Source organism: Haliaeetus leucocephalus, unplaced genomic scaffold, assembly GCF_000737465.1.
Source record: "Haliaeetus leucocephalus isolate CR32 unplaced genomic scaffold, Haliaeetus_leucocephalus-4.0 Scaffold152, whole genome shotgun sequence".
In the NCBI taxonomy this organism is placed as follows: Eukaryota; Metazoa; Chordata; class Aves; order Accipitriformes; family Accipitridae; genus Haliaeetus; species Haliaeetus leucocephalus.
This window is the reverse complement of record NW_010972588.1, coordinates 825,962-844,621: the sequence shown is the minus strand read 5'-3', so window position 1 is coordinate 844,621 and position 18,660 is coordinate 825,962. Positions and strand designations below refer to the sequence as shown.

The 18,660-nt window shown below is 37.1% G+C and overlaps 1 protein-coding gene across 1 annotated transcript in view; it reads left to right on the top strand.

Annotated features, from left to right (window-relative positions):
• The first annotated feature begins 11,271 nt into the window (after positions 1–11,271).
• The window catches only part of SLC26A7 (solute carrier family 26 (anion exchanger), member 7), a 68,961-nt gene continuing 61,572 nt past the window's right edge, over positions 11,272–18,660 (top strand). Inside the window, exon 1 of the mRNA XM_010561998.1 lies at positions 11,272–11,461. Coding sequence (XP_010560300.1) covers positions 11,272–11,461 — 190 coding nt within the window. The remainder of the gene's footprint in view (positions 11,462–18,660) is intronic.

Genomic DNA, 18,660 nt, shown 5'->3' with positions numbered 1-18,660 from the left:
TTACATTCAACTAATTTATGTAATCTATATAGTGCTTTTCCTTTGGGTAGGGCATAAATCAAAATCCATTTATGATGAGGAGAAAAATATATTTCTGAAGTTTACACAAGTGCAGTCACAGAGAAAATGTCCATGTGGGCACTTGCACAAACTTTGTCTATATGTAGGAAGACATCCACACATACAGGTTTATAATTTAGAAACCTCGGGAAAATATATATACTCTTATAAGAGCTCTTCTGTCCATGGAGGCAGAAATGGTAGTTGAATATGACAAACTGGTGTCAGTACATGTAGGTGAAATTAGTCTTGTTTCTCATTTAAAATGCGTAAGTAAGCACACCAGATTTCTTTGAAGTCTGAAAAGGCACTCTCTGATTTAATCTAAGTTTCTCCCTCTCATTCTGGTAACTAGGTTTTCTGTAGAAATTATCCCAACATGCGTTTTAAAGCACGGGGGTTTTTTAAATTATTGTATCTTGGAGAAAGCTTCCCCTCTCTCCAGTGAAACCCTATTACAATTTCAGCTTTGGCAAAATTAACTCAAAGTAATTACAGTTTGAAACAACAAATCTGTGCTATATATGCCTTATTTTATGCACTGTTCTGCCTAAAGTCTAACTTACAAATATTGCAAATTTCTGAATGAAAGATTCATTTGAGGGAAGTAATTCTAAACTGGGAAAGTGCAAAACTGATCTGTGACAGAAAAAAACCCCCAGTAAATAATTGTATCAGCACATTTGAGCACACGGGACAGGTTTTAACGGGATGGAAGGGAAATGCCTGTATGGAGTATGAGAGTCAGAATGCAGAAATCTTGCATAAGAGGCAGAAAATGAACTGTAAACCAGTGGAAGAGAAGGCAAAATCAACACAAGAGCTAAAAAAGTCTAAATTTCAAAAGTAGCAACAGAAAAGGAACTACGAGGGGCAAGGGCAAAAGAAAATGGTTTGTGTCATTTGTGAAAATAAGGAACTAAACAAAAGCAACTGCTAAGCACCAGAATCAGCAAACTATCCAGTCATAGGCTCAAGTGCATTTTTATGTAACAAAGCACTCCACAGTCAATTAAGCAGTCACTGGGGTCAGGAGAATTCTTTCCATAACTGCTATGAGAATTAGTTTAATCTTTATTTTTTTAAATTCAGGAAGACGCAGGTCTTGTGTTCCCATTGTTTATGGTATTACAGAAAATTAAGAAAATGAAAAAAAAAATATTTTTAAAGTTTCTATGCAAAATCTTAAATGCATATACAATGAAAAACACAGTCTTCCTGATTACCTTCCAAAATGTATTTGAAAAAATTGCATATAATCAATCGACAGTGTTCTGTTTTGGCAATACATCCTAAAAATACAGGTTTTAAAGTATTTAGGAGAGAGCACTGGCACAGAACAATCTCAGTTGTCTGTGCTTCCTCACCGTAACAGGGAGGGTGACAATTTCATAAGATTCGGAGCTGTCTAGGGCAGATATTGATTATTTTGGAAAACAACTTTGTTCTGCAACAGTTGTCCAGTAGCAATGGCGTTTTTCTCTTGCGCTGGTGAGCACATTTCAAACAAACTTTTCAAACATCTTAAAAGTGTGATTTAAATAAAGTGTGCACAATTCAGTCACGACAATGAATTAACCATTTCTTTTTAGCAGACCATGGCTGAAGGTCTTATCCTTCCTCCCCACTCCCTCCAGCAGGACGGAACGGTGTACACCGCAGCCACGCCAAGCACGTTGTTCTGTCTTCATCAGCTGTTCTCCACCTCTAGTCGGTGCCATTTTCATATTCCTAGAAAAAAGAGGCATACTGCATTGTGCGATGTAGATAATTTCCCTAGAACCCCAGGAGAGGGAACATGTTTCAAAGCCATAAGGCCTTTAATGAGACTACCTGATTTACTCCTATCTGATGTTAAATTGTCTAATCTGAGTAACAGCTGACACTTAAGAAAGCAGCAAAACGACAGCCTTTTCTTCATCAATGAAGTCATTAGCAATCATATCAGAAGAGAACAGGAGTATATCTTCATTAGCATGTGAAGCAGAGGTATAAAGACAGAATGCATTGCTCAAGATCACCTTGAAGAGATTTTTCTGCAGTAATTATAGACCAGTAATAATTAGGGCAAAAATGTCCAAATGATAGAGTCCAGGCCATGCAAGTCGGATCGTACATGGAAGTACTTTCTGACATAATCAATTGTATAAAATGTGTAAGTAACTGCATTTGGTTGGGTTGTCATCTCAATTATTCTGTATTTTTTAATGCAAATTAAAATAGACTGTGGCTTAGGAATCAGGGAATATGGATCTGTGTAGTGGGAATTTTGAATAAAATATAGGGACTCGTCTGGAGGGCATCTCTGAATGAGCAATCTCTTTTTTTAATATATTTTCATGGCTTCTTAAGGACCTGGCATGTGAGTCACTGTGTTCTGAGTTACTGTACACAGATTGGGTTGGTTTTGTTCCTGACACTTTGGAAGAAAGTGCTGGAGAGGTAGCAACAAGGTTCCTGACTCCAGAGCACTTGGCAAGTATACCAGGAGATTTAGTTTTACTTATTTCTAAACTATTGGCATTATTTTTTAATTTTTTTTTTAATAAGCAGTGGACACATGTATGGGGTAGCTTAAAATACTTTCTTTCAAACTTAAGTATTTTGTGTGTGTCTAGTTCACCAAGTAAGGATGAGACTTTTTATTGAAGCAAGCAAGATATTTCAGTACAACTATCTGTTGTGTGAGTTTTCTGAGGTTACTATCCTTTTTAGTAGTAAAGTTGTTTAGAAATATAATGTTCTTATGCCTCTATATATCTTTCAGGCTTATTTCTGGAACCAGTAAAAGTTGATGTTACAATTCAGATTATTATTAGCACAGAAGTTTTTGTCTTCCCTCTAACTTCTTAGCCATGAGAGTAGCATTGTGTACAATACAGGGGATTTTCATGTGTACTTGCTGATGATTGTTAAGTCAGTTTGGCAAACAACAGTTTTGGGGAGGGAAAGCATTTAAGTCTTTTGGGGTTCATGTTTGAAAAGTAACCCCTTTTTTATTTAGTATGCACTGTGCATTCTTCATGTGAAACTTTCTGTAAAGTATGCAGACTACGAGGTAGTAGTCTAATAAAATACCTTTTCAGATATTTTAAAATAAAATGAGGAAACAGAGGACTATGTGAATTTGTTAATGCTTTTAGATTGGACTTTTCAAGAACTGTTTTAGCTGTCCCACAGGCTTCATGGAATTCGCTTGGCTGTGGCCCTGGAGTTCCATCAGTTTGCCGCCTCTGAGAGCAGCAAGATCCTAGCTATTAAATACTAAATTTTAATTATTACATTTCATAGGCTTTCCTTTTTGAATAGCCGTATTTTCTGTCATATGTTGTAAAATCTATCACCACTGTGATTCATATTATGACAGCCTACAGATCTGGATTAATGTGCTGTTTTTTAAATACACTGTTAACTTAGTTTCCTCAGTGAGGTGATTAAGTATCCATTTCAGCTGGCTGAAATTAAGCCAATGAGTAAAGTGTATGGACACTCTAAAATTGCAGGTTTTTCTAACACTTGCACTGAATCATGGGTCTCTGCAAAATACTTAGCAGCAGCACAGTGTGTTGTAAGAGTGGGTAGAAATGAGCCATTTAGAGGTTTTCACACAGTGGAAAAGGAGTGTGGTAAGATTATCATGGGATGCAAAAGAAGGGATTTTATCTGCTGAAGGGTCTGGAGGCAAGGTATTACTGAGTATTCAGACTCTCTGAAGGAGTGTCAGAACAAAAACTCACTATTGAAGGAAGGCTACGTAAATTGGGATAATCTTTGATTTAGTATCCATTCCTCTGCCATAAGATGATGTAACACTCAAGAGAAAGTGAAAAACTTTCTACATTGCCCACAGTGTTTAATGTAGTGTATGTTTTGGGGAAGAAATGGTAACCCAGAAGATGCTAGAGGAAAGTGATTCTTTCTGCAGCACTTTCGAAGGAAAAGGACAGCAATACCATGTTTCAGCATTCTTTTCCTCTTACTTGAAATTTGTTTTATTGATCTATTATATGACTATTAAAACTATTCATTTTCATGGTCCTGATGGTAGCTAAGGTTCTTCTGTTTTCAACATACTCACAGGCAGTAGGGTTACTGTGGCACAAGGGTGGCTTTCTTTTTAGTCACACATTGCTACTGCTCCACTATAGTGAATTTTGTTGCACTTACCTTTAATATACTTTTTGTGTCTGAAGGCTTGGAATCAGCTTATGTTGTCTATTGATATAAATGGCAATTACTATTTTGGTTAGCTTTGTGTGTGGTTATTTTTCTAGTAAGACTGCCTTATTTTTTGAGTCTGCTTGAAAGCGAACTGAAGCAAGGGAGTCTCACATCTGAGGAACAAATAAAGGAAGGTAACAGAGGAAACAGGATCAGCCTGTTGTCAGAGTTGAATAGCAGAAGGACAAGAGGCAATGCTCACAAGCAGTAGCAAGGGAAGTTCTGTTTGAATACATAGCAGGGAAAAAATGCAGCAAGGCGGGTGAAGCACAAGAATAGTTTGTCCCCAGGACTTGTGGAACCTCCATGCTTGGAGATTTGCAAAATATTCCTGAGCAAAGTCCTGAGCAACTTGATCTGGCTTTGAAGTTATCTCTTCTCTGAGGAGGTGTTTGAATGAGATGACTTCAGAGGTCCCTCCCCTCTTCAATTATTCTATGATTCTAAGGATATCTGGAGATAAAGTTCTTCAGGAATGCTTGTTTCATGATAGTTGTTCCCAAATAATTCTCTCATGAGACAAACCGTAATCAGTGGGCACCTAAATGTTCTGTGGTTGACGAGAACATTATATTCATTCAGGTAAAAAGTAACTTGATGTATGAACCCTTTGGTGGCTTGGGAACAGTGGGTTGCGCTTTTTGAACATGGTTACATTTTAGACCTATCTGCTGTTTGTCTAACTCGCAAGGCTGTTGCACCTGAATTCCAGGACAAATGGAGGCCTATCATGGGAGGTCAGGTTTGGTTTTTCCAGCTGCACCAGTGCCTCAGTGTCCCACAGCCTTTGGTGGGCCCAGTCTCAGCACCATCATTTACAGATTGGGTCTCAGACACGAGGATGGGTACTTCTTCAAGATGTGTTTAAATGCCCAGTACCCACTGATTTGAAATGAAAGGAGATCTGGAGCGAGCAGCGGTTTTGAACCTCATTCTCTGGTGGTCAAGGCTAGAATTGAAACCAGTGAAGAGCTGCTTCTGCAGCGTGGCTGCTCTGTTCCACTGGCTGCTGCGCACCCACCAGCCCATAAGGTATGCAGGGGAAAGGGGTCACTTAAGTTTGGATCTGTTGGTTTCCAAAGTAAAGATGGTCTCCTTTCGTTGTGGGTCTTATAGCGTGGTTTGTGCACTAAATAATCAGAAAATCTGGTTTATGCATTCTGTCTTAACATTTGGATAAGTGAAATACTATGAAGAGACTAATGCTTGTGATTTAAACATTTTTTCGAAATGCATTTTTGATGTTGAGACCTTAAACAGCATCTTTCTTGCACAGATGAGCCTGTGTCAAGGCTAAAGGTTACCACAAAACATTTCTGTGTTTAATGTCAGTGTATATGTATACATATTTATGTATTCTGACTATGAAGACGTGTTCTCAAATGTACAAGTTTGTAAATATCAGTTTCCAGTCCATTCCATGACACTTACCCAGTTTAAAAAGAAAAAAAAAAAAAAAGCTTTTTTTACTAATTTGAAGGTAAATTTGAAGGTAACCTTCAAACAGCTGCTAGAAACAACCTTAAAAGGGAACGAAAAACTGAGATTTTCTTTACAGATGTTTTCCCTAAGAGATGGACACTACTGGGTTTTTTATGCTCATTTCAGATGTGTTAAAATTATTTAACATAACTGCCCAATAATTTTAAATGTTTTTTCTTCACTAGCACTTGTGTGGCAATTTATTAGCAAACAGCTGTAAGTATCTCAACAGTAACGGAGCTGAAGAGGATGGTTGCATTATCAGATTTTTTTTTTTGCCTGTTCTGCACTTGCATTTCTCATTCATTAGATGAGCTGCGAGCAGATGGTACCTGAGCATTAGGAGCTTCCATGGTTCAGTACCTTGCTAACCTATCAGCTAACCTCCTGTCTTAAATTTCTGACGAGTAAATACATTTGAAATGTAGTGAGTAAACCTTTTATTGATGCTACAGTTCTTTGATTTTTAACATGCTGTGTTATTAAACTATGTAGTTAATGTTATCCAGTTCAAAAACCGTCATGTCATGAGGCAGTATCGGATCTAGACAGTGGTCTTGGGCCCTGCAATAACCGAAGAAAAATACCAAGCGAAGCCACTCGATGTCAGTCTTGCTTCACACAGTTTTGCGCAGCACAGCATCATTAAAAGTGCTGAAAAGCCCGTTTACAGAGAAGATGTTAAAGTCGAGCCCGAGCCATTTGAGTCATGACTTCTGTGTTGCCGGGATGCTCACCTTTATCTTGTGATAATTCTGATTACTCTATGGCAAAGGAGGTGTTAGTGACACCGTAGTGGCTCCAAAAAGTCCTGTACGATGAAGGGATGGAGATTTTAGCTTGATCTGTTTTATGAACGGTGAGAATCATATCTTTTTCAATTCAGGTGCACATCTAAGTATTTGATGATGGAAATCAGGAGTACTTTTAAAGTTAGGTATTACTGAAAATAAATGCATTGCATCCAACTGTGGAAGATACATTGGTGAGCTTTGGTATTTGTGAATTATGTTTGGTTTTGATGCACCAGAATTTCAGAGGGGGAAGTTCCTTAAATTTCAGTAGTAAATAATTTGCATACTTAAATGTATGCTGCTTCTGTGGCCTTGTTTAATATTTTATGTAATACATGTGATCGATAACCTTTTTGTTTTACAAATTCTCAAAATTCAGGAATGCTTTTTTGAAGGTCTGGATTTTTGTCACTGTTTTTGTGTTGTTCCATTTGTCAGCACTCTATTATCATTCCAGTAGCTTGTATAATAATCTCATGTGCTGTGTTCTGTGATGTACAAACTGCAAAGTTTGGTCTCTTTGAACTAGTACCTATTGCCCCTTATTTTACATCTGAATTCCATTCCCATCCAGCTGTGCTTTGCCAAGCATACTTGGAATTTTTCATAGGATTTCTTCTGGAATTTTAGCCACCCTTCCTAAAGACACAAGCTTTGTGTGACCAAGACTTTTGCCTGTCTTTTTTTCTTAAGTCTTTCATCTAGTATCCTCTTAAGTCTTTAACCATAGTTATCTGTATTTGACAAAAAGATAGCAGTATCAAAACTGAGTTCATAGAAATTGTTGGTCAGGGTAGAGGACAAGGATGAACAGAAATTAGTTTCCCCATTGAAGAAAAGGTAAGGAAAGCTCAATCATTATATATTCAGAGCTCAATCATATATATATATTCCAGCAGTGGCCAGCCAGCCAGAAAGGTGCATGTAGCTTTGGATTAATGATAGCACCTACTTTCCTTTGCCCCGTGAGGGTAGAAGGCAGAACACGGGAAAGTAACTTCCATGCACTGGGTGTTCTTGGGGAGCACATGATGTACATCAGCAGGAATACAAGTTTAGTTAGTCTAAATTGGTTTAATGTTGGAACTTTGCAGATACTTATTAAGTGATCTGTCTTCCTCAGAAAACTTACAAAGAGCAAGTCACATTATTTCCATCACGGCATCTATGCCTGCCTAAGGTACAAGTAACTTCATTTAACTTCTGTGAGCATATATAAACACAACTGTTGTTCTTGAACTTTCCTGTCAGTTTATGTGAAGATTAGAAGCAGTTCTCATGCAAGAGTCCAGTGTTTTCTTAGAAAAGCTGCTCCCATATGAAGTGAGGTTTAGGGCTTCTATCTCACAGTTTGCCAAAAATTTTTCTTTTCTGAGGTCTAGGGTGAAGTAAGGTCTCAGATTTTTATTTTTTTTTTTTTAATCCTTTGAGGCCAGAGCTACAGAATTAAACTTCCTACCTCCACGTATCCACTATGTGTGTAAATATCCAATGTATGTAAATGTTAGAGGAGCTGATGAAAATACAGACTGCCCCCACAGAGGTTACCCCATTTTTATGGAATCTGTTATAAATCAGGTTTGAAAAGCCCACCAGATCTGATCTATGATGCAATAATTCTTTCCTTTTATATACTATCTGTATTCTAAATTTTGACTTATGGTAGTTATTATTTTAGCATGGTACATATGTACACTACTAGAATCATACTTTTGTGTATTTCTCAGACCCCCCCCATCTAATCACTTGAAAATAAGCTTTACTTACATAAGATCATCAAAAGAGCTAACTAAAAAAATCTAACCTTACAACAGTGTGTGTGTGTGAATGCACTGACTTAAATGTATAAAAACAAAGGTTCCTCACACTTATCCTTTGGTGTTCCAGAAAACTAAGTTTTATATGCCTGTTCAAGGAAAGGAGAAGGTCTCATAGTCCCGATAGCTCAGGTACATCATGATACAGTTTGAAGTATGACAAGTCTGCATGGTCTAGGAGTTTATAGGTTAATGAAAGCCATCTGATGGGAAAATGCTTAAACATTGTGTGTGTGAGATACGGTACGTGTTTCAGTTAGGATATTGATGTGGTTTAGGAAAGTATTTTTTGATGTTTCTTTAAGATTTAAATGTTGGACGACTGTGTAGCAAGGTATAGGCTTGCTGTTATGCATACCTGCACATTTGTTTTCCCTTAAAAATTTTGATTTGTCTGGGGGATTGTAAATTATATGTTGCATTATGTCATTGCTAACTAAGAGTACTTTCTTAATTTCAGTGTTACAGCAAGGTACAGTGTTTTTCAAGACTAGTGTCGATGTTATCAACTCCAGATTTAATGATCGTGCAATTTTTTACTCATCAAAGTAATTGCTGGAGTAAAACAAAACTTCCTTACAAGTTCCACATGAGCATGGACATGCCGAAGACTTTGCATGTGCAGTTCTGTCTGCATCTAACAGGGCTTACTTTCAAGTATTAGTTGTAAGGTGTTTGCACTCATGCATGCACACACCCATAGAAAGAAACCATCCCTTGTTATTATGAGGGACAAAAGTTTGTTGTTATAGCTAATCCTAGGAGTTCAGATACGAATCTGGGATTGATGCAAACTGTCCAGATTTACTGACTCTGCAAATATGAGGTGGGAAAATCTCAATTACAGACTTTTTCAAACAGCTTCAGCATTTTGATGCGAGAAGTTTGAAGAATGGAGAGTATGTTCCTGTGTGTTTAGTGATGGTTCTTTGGTTTCATAATGGTTTGGGGTTTTTTTGACTGTTTCAGAATAGTCAGAGCTTCTAGCAAACCCCAAAACATGGGACTACTCTCTTTTACACAAGTACCCCTTTGGGTACATTTTTGTACATACATATCTATGTGTAGAAATGTATTTTGATTTTTTTTCTTCACAGTAAATGCTATGACAGTTAGAGGTACTGAACATTTTATCAAAACTAAGCACCCCCTGACAGCTGAGTAACTCTTGCTGTAGCTAGAAGGATTCCTGTCCACTTCTGATCATTGAAAGTAAGGAAAGGACTGTGTTGTGAAACACTTGGCAGCCATAACAGCTTTGATTATGAAGTCCTTGAACTGCACTTTCAAGCTAAAAGCAAGGACACACACAAAACCCCAAACACAAACCTCACATTAAAAAAAAAAAAAAAAAAGAAAGAAAGAAGGAATTGATGCTTAGAGGTTTATTCCAGTGAACAGAAGTAAGATAAACCTGTTAAACCCATCTTGTGTTTCTTCTGTTCTTTAAAAAGTGTACATGGTTAAAGGATGGGCAGGGCAAAGAAAAAGTATGCCTGGAATAGTTAAAAGTGTGGGTCTGTCTTAAGCAATATTTTTCCTGCTATTTCTTTTATTTTTCCTTTTGCACTTCTAAGGGACACAACAGTGGACACCACCTGAATGTCACTCAGTAGAATGAACTGTGGTGCATTTGCCCTTGTGCTTTTCTCCCTATTGCATTTGGAAACAAAGTCTCTTTTTTCTGAAGTTGTTTTGGATGGCCAATGCTTTAGTTTTGTTTGTCTTAATCTAAACAATAAAATGCAAATTAATTTATATAAATCAAATGGAAATATTTTTTAAAAAATATTTATTTTTATTGCCTACAGCAGAACAGTGATTGAGAAGACACTTCAACCATATGACGGATCTTACATTTTAACTTAAATTTCTTTGCAATCCAGAGATACAAAAAACTTAAAGGAAAGCCACTGTGTCCTTGCTCCATGTCGGACAAGGCATTTAAATGTCTTGGCATGTAAAGCTCTTCCATGCTCTCATCACTTTGTGTCTGAGCACTTTGTATCGTACACAAGGTGCATGATGTTATTACAAGATCAGAAGTTACTTGGTGAACTGTCTTTGTTGAGAGAGCCTTTGCTGGGTGGCCTACCAAGAGCAGAAAGGAGTAGCTCTGAAGAAGAATGATTGTCACAAGCGTTTTTGGCACTTCCCACGTGGAGCCGATCGCTTGCTTCACTGCAGCCCTTCACTGCACTTTAAGCTTGTTACGCTTTGGTCTGAGGCTTCTGTGTATGATTTCAGCAGGACTTATTGCTACCTGATGTTCTGCATTTTCTACATAAATAAGCTTTTTACTGTCATTTAGAAGACAAAACACTGATGGAGTAAAACAAGTTTGCTAGCACCAGGGTTGCTAAGGACTTCATGCCTTCTGACTGCGGCCAGAAAAGCTCCCCGCAGGAGAGGCAAAGCTGCTCTCCTGGGCTTGGCAGGGAGATGCCTGCTCCACTGGGCACTTCCCGCTCCTATTAGCATAGCCCAGCCTATATCGCACACACACACCCAGTAATACCTCATTTTGCTACTGGCCAGAGGCCAAAAGCACAAGCATTACAGGGAATATAAAGCGGGAGGTTACTGGAAAGAATCACAAACTAACGTGAGACTAGACCAAATTTTTGCAAAGAGCAGAAAATGTGATCTTTGCTATAAACAGTTCTTGCATTTCACGTAGCTGTTTATATGATTGAAGCATTTAATAAGTGTTTTTATTGAGTATAGTTAGAGAGCAGCTGCAGAGATCTTAAGTGCTTCTGTTCATTGGGGTTTTTTTTCTCTGTAGTTTTGGAACTGCAAAATCTCAGAAGAAAACTGGAGATTGACACATATCAGGGTGATTCCTCAACTGTGCGCTCTTCTGAAAGAGCAACTGCTTTTGGGGTGTAGGAATGATGACAGGAACAAAAAAGAAAAGAAGTGCAGTCTGGAGGAAGATCCAGGCTGTTCGCTTTGAAGATATCAAAGTCTGGTGTATGAGAAGGCTGCCCATCTTGAAATGGGTGCCTGTCTACAACTGGAAGGAAAATTTGATTCCAGACACGGTTTCTGGGATGATGCTAGCCATCCAACAGGTGACTCAAGGTACAGTGAACTCATTTCAGATTCATATTTTGAAATCTGGTCATGCTGAATTGGTCTGGTCTTCTTTCTTTTTTTTCTTTCTTGTTTAATATTATCACAAAGCTTTGGTTAAAACAAAGACATGCTTATGTATCTAATGTTGATTTAATCTAATTAAAAATATAAGGAAAAATGTATAGTATTAACTGTTATGTGTTTATAGCGGATATGCACATGTGGATGGAAATGCCTTGTGTTATTGTAGCTAATTTCTGTGAGCTGGAACTTCACTATATATCCCATCCCTTTGAGTATTTTTCAAAGACTTAATGTAGAAGATAAGAGAGCAGTAACTCTATTCATACAGTGCATGGTTATATACAATGTTTTATCAGTTAAATGACCACCTTTTTCTCTATTTCATATGGAAAACAAAATATATCTATGTGATAATTGCATTGTAAGAGGTGCTGTTCTGGAAAAAACATTGGCATTATACTATCACCTGTGGAGCCCAGAGCGCAGCAGGAAAAACTGACAACTTTCTGTGCATAAAGGCTGCTCCTGCCAGAGACATTACACAGGGAGAGGATCTGCCTGCATCCGTGGCTTGCATACTTCGGCTTCTATGTTAGTTTAATGCTGTATTACATTACCTACCACAACTCTTTTCAAGCAGCAGTACAAACCAGGGGTGGAGCTAGACTCGATTTAGCAGCTTAAAAAAAGAAAAAGAAAAAGGAAAAACTCCCCAAAACAAAAACCTGCACAATGACCTGCAGAAACCTAAAGTCCCAGTAATAGGTATTTGTAAAGTGATTGCTACTGGGAAATAAATGCTTTTATCGGGTTTTGATGTGTCTTTGATAGTGTCACCTTCTTTTGGCAATATTTTATATTTGTCTCAGGCAAATCACAGCTTTTTATCTGCCTCAGATGGACTTTAATCCTTCCCTTATGAAATCTATATATATTATTTCCTAACAATTTTCCATATTAGCTATGCTTAACTATCATTCATGTTGTTAAATTATAAGCACTCCTTTAATTGAATTATGCTGTAGCTGGAAACAACCGATTTGTGTAAGTATTTGTTCTTTTAAAGTAATTAGGAACATCTGCATTGGCATGATTTAACTTTAAGAACCTTAATACTGTAACACTGCAAAGTATCTAATTTCACTGGTATGTGCATATACAACAATTGTAATTAAAATACTGCTAATAACAGTGTGTTGAAATTAATCAAAAATATTAAGTTAAACAGCAGTTCTGCACTGCTGGTAGTTTGAGACAGGATTTTCTTTTCAAGGTTTGTACCAAGAAGTAATTTAATGTAACAGATCAATTTAAGAAGATCCAGTGAAGACAGGAAATACTGGTTTTGTTTTCTAGATTATGTTTAAGTACTCTAGAAATAATTTTATCCTTATTTTATGCTGTTTAAAAGCAAATACATTGAAATTCTTCTGTCCTGCTGACCTGTTTTTCCTTTCTCTCTCCTCACTGCTTCTCAAGATTTCAGAATGATTTTCGGGGATGGAGAAGGAGGAGAGCTAGATACCAAAGCATTTTATCGTGTTTGTGGTGCTTTAACTTGAACGCAACGTATTTATTTAGACCCTGCTTACATTAGCTTTCTTCCTCGTGTTGTAAACCTTCCAGTTACTACTACAATCCTTTAATGCTTTCACAGAGAGGGTTATACAAGAAAATAAAATGTCCCATTTGTTATATAACACGAAGGTAATTAAAAGACCCCAAATTTTGAGAGGTCTTATTGTGTCTGTTTCCTTCCATCCACAAAAGAAACCAAGAAGTTTTGTAATGAAATGAAAGGCAGAAGTTCTAACAATGGTAGGAAAAAATTAGTAACCAGTGCTAATTGACATGCAGAGCACAGTGTCATTTGGTGTTGCAGCAACATGTTTGAATAAATTCAAGTATATGGAAATCAACTTGAGTTATGGAAGTATATGGAAAAATCTGCACTTGTATTCATATGCAACAGTTTTCTGAGTGATGAAAGATGCATACTCCAGGGTAGAGAGCAGTCCAGTAGCTTGAGAATAATTTGGAAAGACCTTCCAACTGAGCTGTGTTTTTCAGAGTTTCCTTGTGGGATTTCTTACTCATCTGGCATTGGCCATATTAAGACTATTCGGGTTGGCAACTGCTCTGATCTGGTGTAATGTGTCTGTGTTCCAACTTCTGATCTAAATTTTAGATGATATAGCTGGCTTCCATTTGTAAAGGAAGGAAGGAAATGGGAAAGTCACTGTCCTTAGTGTGTCGTAGTGAATGCAACAAAGATAATGCTCCTAACTGCTCCTCACAGAATTTTCAGAAATTGTTTCTGGTGAATTCTTATCCAATAGCAGGTTTTGGTGTCTGCCTTATAAGTGAGAAAAACAAAAGAGCAAATTAATAGAAATATCAGTAATCAATGTATGCAGATAATGTTTGTTTCCCAAAAGTCTTTTATAAAGCTATAGGATAGTTCAGAATAGCTGTTCTTATGCCATCTTTTATTTTGGATAAAGTTTTAAAGAGCTACTACCATTCATCTTCTGATTTTCAGGGTTGAAATTATTAGTCTTTAAATGTGACTTAAGCCTTCAAAATCCTGTAAGATACCTTCAAGTTAGCTACTTGAAAATTGAAACCCTTGAACTCATATATCAGTTCAGGTTTAAATGTCTTCCATCACAACACACAGAAGCTCGAAACCATGTCCTGTGGTGACAGAGTCTAGGAATGGTGTACAAGAAAGGCATGCTACCTGAGTATTCAATTGTCTTTACTTCCATGTACAGTGTGGAAGAAATGGATCTTTAGAAGGTAAGGTGTTACCTTGCCTAACACTGAGCTAAGGTAAAACCATTTGCCTCGGTGCCTAAGGTGTTATCCTTACTCTCTCACAATGTTAACCATTAAAGAATATAATAATTATCAAAGAATCCATAAGAAATTATGTAATAATTTCTGCAGAGAGTGAATCTTCTGATGCTACTTTTCAAATGCTTTTGAAACCTGTTTAAAACATGCCCAAGTCATATCTGACCATTCAGAAGGACTTCACTGATCAATAGCATTCAGTACAACAAATGGATCCAGTACTGGGGCTGGGGAGAGGAGACCGAGGAGTGTAGGGAGACGAGAAGGAAAGGCATGGTATTATCTTGATGTGCTGCTTGGCATTTGTGATGAGTCATTGCTGAAACCAAGCAGCCATTCTCCAAGTGTTTCTATAGTTGTTTCAGTGTCTGCTAAAAATGCCAAATTAATCTTAATTCACGAGTCCCCAAATTCACTGCTGAACTCTTCTGTCCTATTTATGTATTGAGATAATACTTGTATGGTCTCTGTGTATGTCCTCTAATTTTAGTCCTTTAGCTAATTCCACAGAAGATGGAGAAAGAAGTGTCAAAGATAATTAAGTTTCTACAAATATTACGAAAATGGCCAGTAGAAACAGACCCTACAAGTTCTAAAAAGTGATAATAGAAACTCATACCTTGTTAAGCATTAGATAATCTACATAGCAAAACAAAAAAAAACCCCAAACCCTTTCAAACATACCAATTGCTGGAAAGATTCAGTTGGAGCTTGCACTGTCTCAGACTGCAAAGTCAGTCAGCCATGAGTAAAAACCAGTAAATGAAACTAGGCTTCATTAGTTCCAGCTATCATTTAATATTAGTTCTAACTATAATTTAATAATACAGAGCTCAACACCTTGTTTTTCAGAAGTAGAATCCTTATTCTTACTCTGATACCTAAGGTTGAAAAATAACCTTTGAATCTAAAATGACCTTTGTCATCCGGTCTTGAAGTTTCCTATATACTTGCACAGATAGTTGAGAAATTTGAGCTTTCATGTTTTGGTAATCACTACCTAATTCATCTGTATTCTCATAAATCTGTTATTAATAGACTAGGGCAAGATGTCTCTAAATTAACAAATAAATCCTTGATTTGCTTTTTGGACTAGCACTTCATTGCTCTCTTCCTTTTCCCTTTAAAACTTATTACCCCATCAACAGTCATCACATGAAGATTTTTTGTTCCATTTCATTCTGTGTTCCCCACGCGTATGCACAAATTCAATTGCTAGTTCCATGTAGATGTCTCATAAGTGTCTAATCTGTTTTTTTTCTCTCCAAATTGAAATTGTGCTAATAAAAGAAAGGTTCTGCAGTGTAGGTACCTAGTTCTTAGCAAGCTGCTTTTACGTTCCTTACTAGTCATCGACGATCTAGTTGGTAAGAGTTAGTGAAATTTATGGTGTTCAATCTGCTTGTGGGAGGTGGTGAATGACTGCCTTTACATAACTTTTTTTTCTTTCTCTTTTGTTCACTCATTAAACTCTCTTTATCTTGACCCACGAGTTTCCTCACTTTTGCTTTTCTGATTCTCTCCCGCATCCTTTGAGGTGGAGTGAGTGGCTGGGTGGGTGCTTAGCTGCCAGCCAGGATCAACCCACCACAGGCATGATTCATCTGACTAAATCTAATAATCTACTTTGTTAAAGTTGATTGATTATATTGGTAAGATTTCCATTGAGTCTAACAGGGGACTGGCACAGGTGTAGACACTGATAATGTAGACATCAAAATTTAGGTGAGATGTGTCTCAGTCATTATATCTGCGGCATTATGGGTAATAAACTGTTCACGTTCAACATGTTTAAAGGCAGGCCTTGCTGTTTTCTTTCCTGTAACTGATCCATTGACCTGTCACAATAATAGCAGAATTATTTTGTGGCTTTTTCATGTGACCTGCTTGTACAAGAAGCATACTTCGATCAAGCTGCGTCTGAATTTTTCTCAGTTTCCTTGCATGATAATATTAAGATGCATTATGATGCAGTCGTTCCTTGTAGCTAAATCTCATAAAGCTGTCATCATGTTTTTTTCTGTAGCCTTCTGAACATGTGTTGTAGCCCCTTCATATCTCTTCAGAATGCAGCTGCTTAGCTCATTTTCACAGCCTGTGGTAACTTTTTATTGCACCAAGGAAATTATTCATCTTTACTTTCAAGGTCTTTCATAGGTGATCTTTCCTGGCATCATTTATTCATTACCAAGCTGTTGATCCATCTCTCATTAATCCATTTTGCTAGCCTTCTTCACCCAGTCTTGTCTTTTCAAACAAATAGCTCTGTGCCTTCTCTCAGGATTTAAATTATGCAATGTATGTTGGTTGGTACATCACAACTCAGTATTTGCTTTTGGATTGTTATTTAGAATGTGTTTCTTTGTTGGTTTTGTTTGTTTGTTTTGGTGGTTTTTTTCTGGGTAGAACTATGCATACTGTCCACAAAGACTGGCATCTAGAAGCTGTGTACATAATACTGCAAACAATTAGTAAGCTTCTCTGACTGTCATGGACTGTAAAAAAAGTAAGTCTGGGTTTGTCTGAAAAAGTCTATACAAATACACCCTCTGTTTTTGCAGCTGAGTTCATAGCCAGAGAAATTATCCCCCAAGTTAGTCTGCTTGAATATGTGTATTAGTGTACATAATTTATTTTTGTACATCAGTTCTCTATATAGTTAGGGGACACAAATATACCTGAAGTATTTTGGTTAGGACATTATATAATGTGGAAATTAAGTGCTCTGCTTAACACCTGAAGGTGTTACATCTTACTCTTTCTGGATGTGAATCCTAATGTAGGTACCTAACGTCAGACAATGTCAACCCTTCCCCCCAAGCTTCTTCCAGGATCTCACTTGAGGTTTTTATAATTATAATGCTCTTCTGCAAGCCATTAATGACCAGAGAGACTCCTGCTTAGAGAAATACATGACTTAATTTCTGTTTTGTCATTCACTAGGTGATGATAAAACTTGTATCCTGTACACAGGATAATGTTTTCATTATAACATCTTGGAGCTCTTTACACTGTCCAGTAATAGAAAAGTATATGGGGAGGGAAATTAGAAACACAAAAGTGCTTTGCTTGAAACACAGAAATGACTCATGCCATATCGTATTGACAGTTTATGGTGCAAAGAATACAGGTTTTAATTGTTTGCTACTAATATGAATGTTCAACATCACAACTGAGGTAGACCCTTCCAAAAAAACCCCAAACACACAAATGTTATTTTTAGCCTTAGAAAAAAAGAGGACAAAACAAAGACATGGTACTTTCTACTTAAGCATTTGTTCTAAACTGAATCCTCAGTACAAAATCAGAACTTTGTGTCAGTTTTCCTGAAGGATGCTGACTTCGCACATGTGGGAAATAGTCAAGCGCAAGGGTATGTACCTGAGATTAAACATAGAAAATGAAACACACTCATATCAAGGGCTGAGATGCATAATTATCATCTCAGAATTCTGAAAGAATAAGTAAGTGACATTGGAGATCCAGTAACAAGTACCTTTAATGATTCTAACAAACTTGGAATGATATTCTATGATTGGACTATAGAGGGTATAGTGTTGTATCCAAGTAACAAGTCTGCATTACAGATGAGGGACTGGACCAAATGCAAGCAATAGAGGTGTATTTCCCTTTAATGATAATAAAATAATATTTGTATGTATAACAATAAAGGATACCGGAGTGATTGATTCTGCTACCCCGTTCTGAAGCAAGGCTCTAGAACAGTTAGTGGATTTTGCTTCAGATTTATATATGCATTCAAAGATAACTCTGCTGATGCTCTCGGTTGGGGCTAGTTTTAATGATGTGCTGGAAAATAATTAGCCTATATGAAAAAAAAATGGGTTGTTAGGTGGGTTAGGAGCTGCAGAGAAGATTATGACCATAGGTAGTGTTGACTGTTGATCCATTATCTGAAATATAGTGTGTAACTTTGCCTCTGTTCATGGAAGATGATTTCAAACTTCAGTAGGAGAAGAAAAAGCTAGGAGAAGGATCAGAACCACAAAGATTATATTTGGGAGAAGACTTAAATGGCTTGGACAGGTTATTTAAAACCTGAGAAGGTTTTTCCTTATCAGGAAAGGCATTTAAAGTAGAAGACAGTTGCAGCACATGAACAAATGAACATAAAGTAGCATGAATATGTTTAGACTTAAAATTAGAATTAGTTCTAAAAATATTCCATTAAAATATTGGGATAAGAAGATGTATCTCCTTATCACATAATTCCATTCATAGCTGTACTAAATTACATGTTCACCTGTCATAAGAGGGAACAGAACACAGGGCACAAGGGGGTTCCTTCATAAGTTTATCTT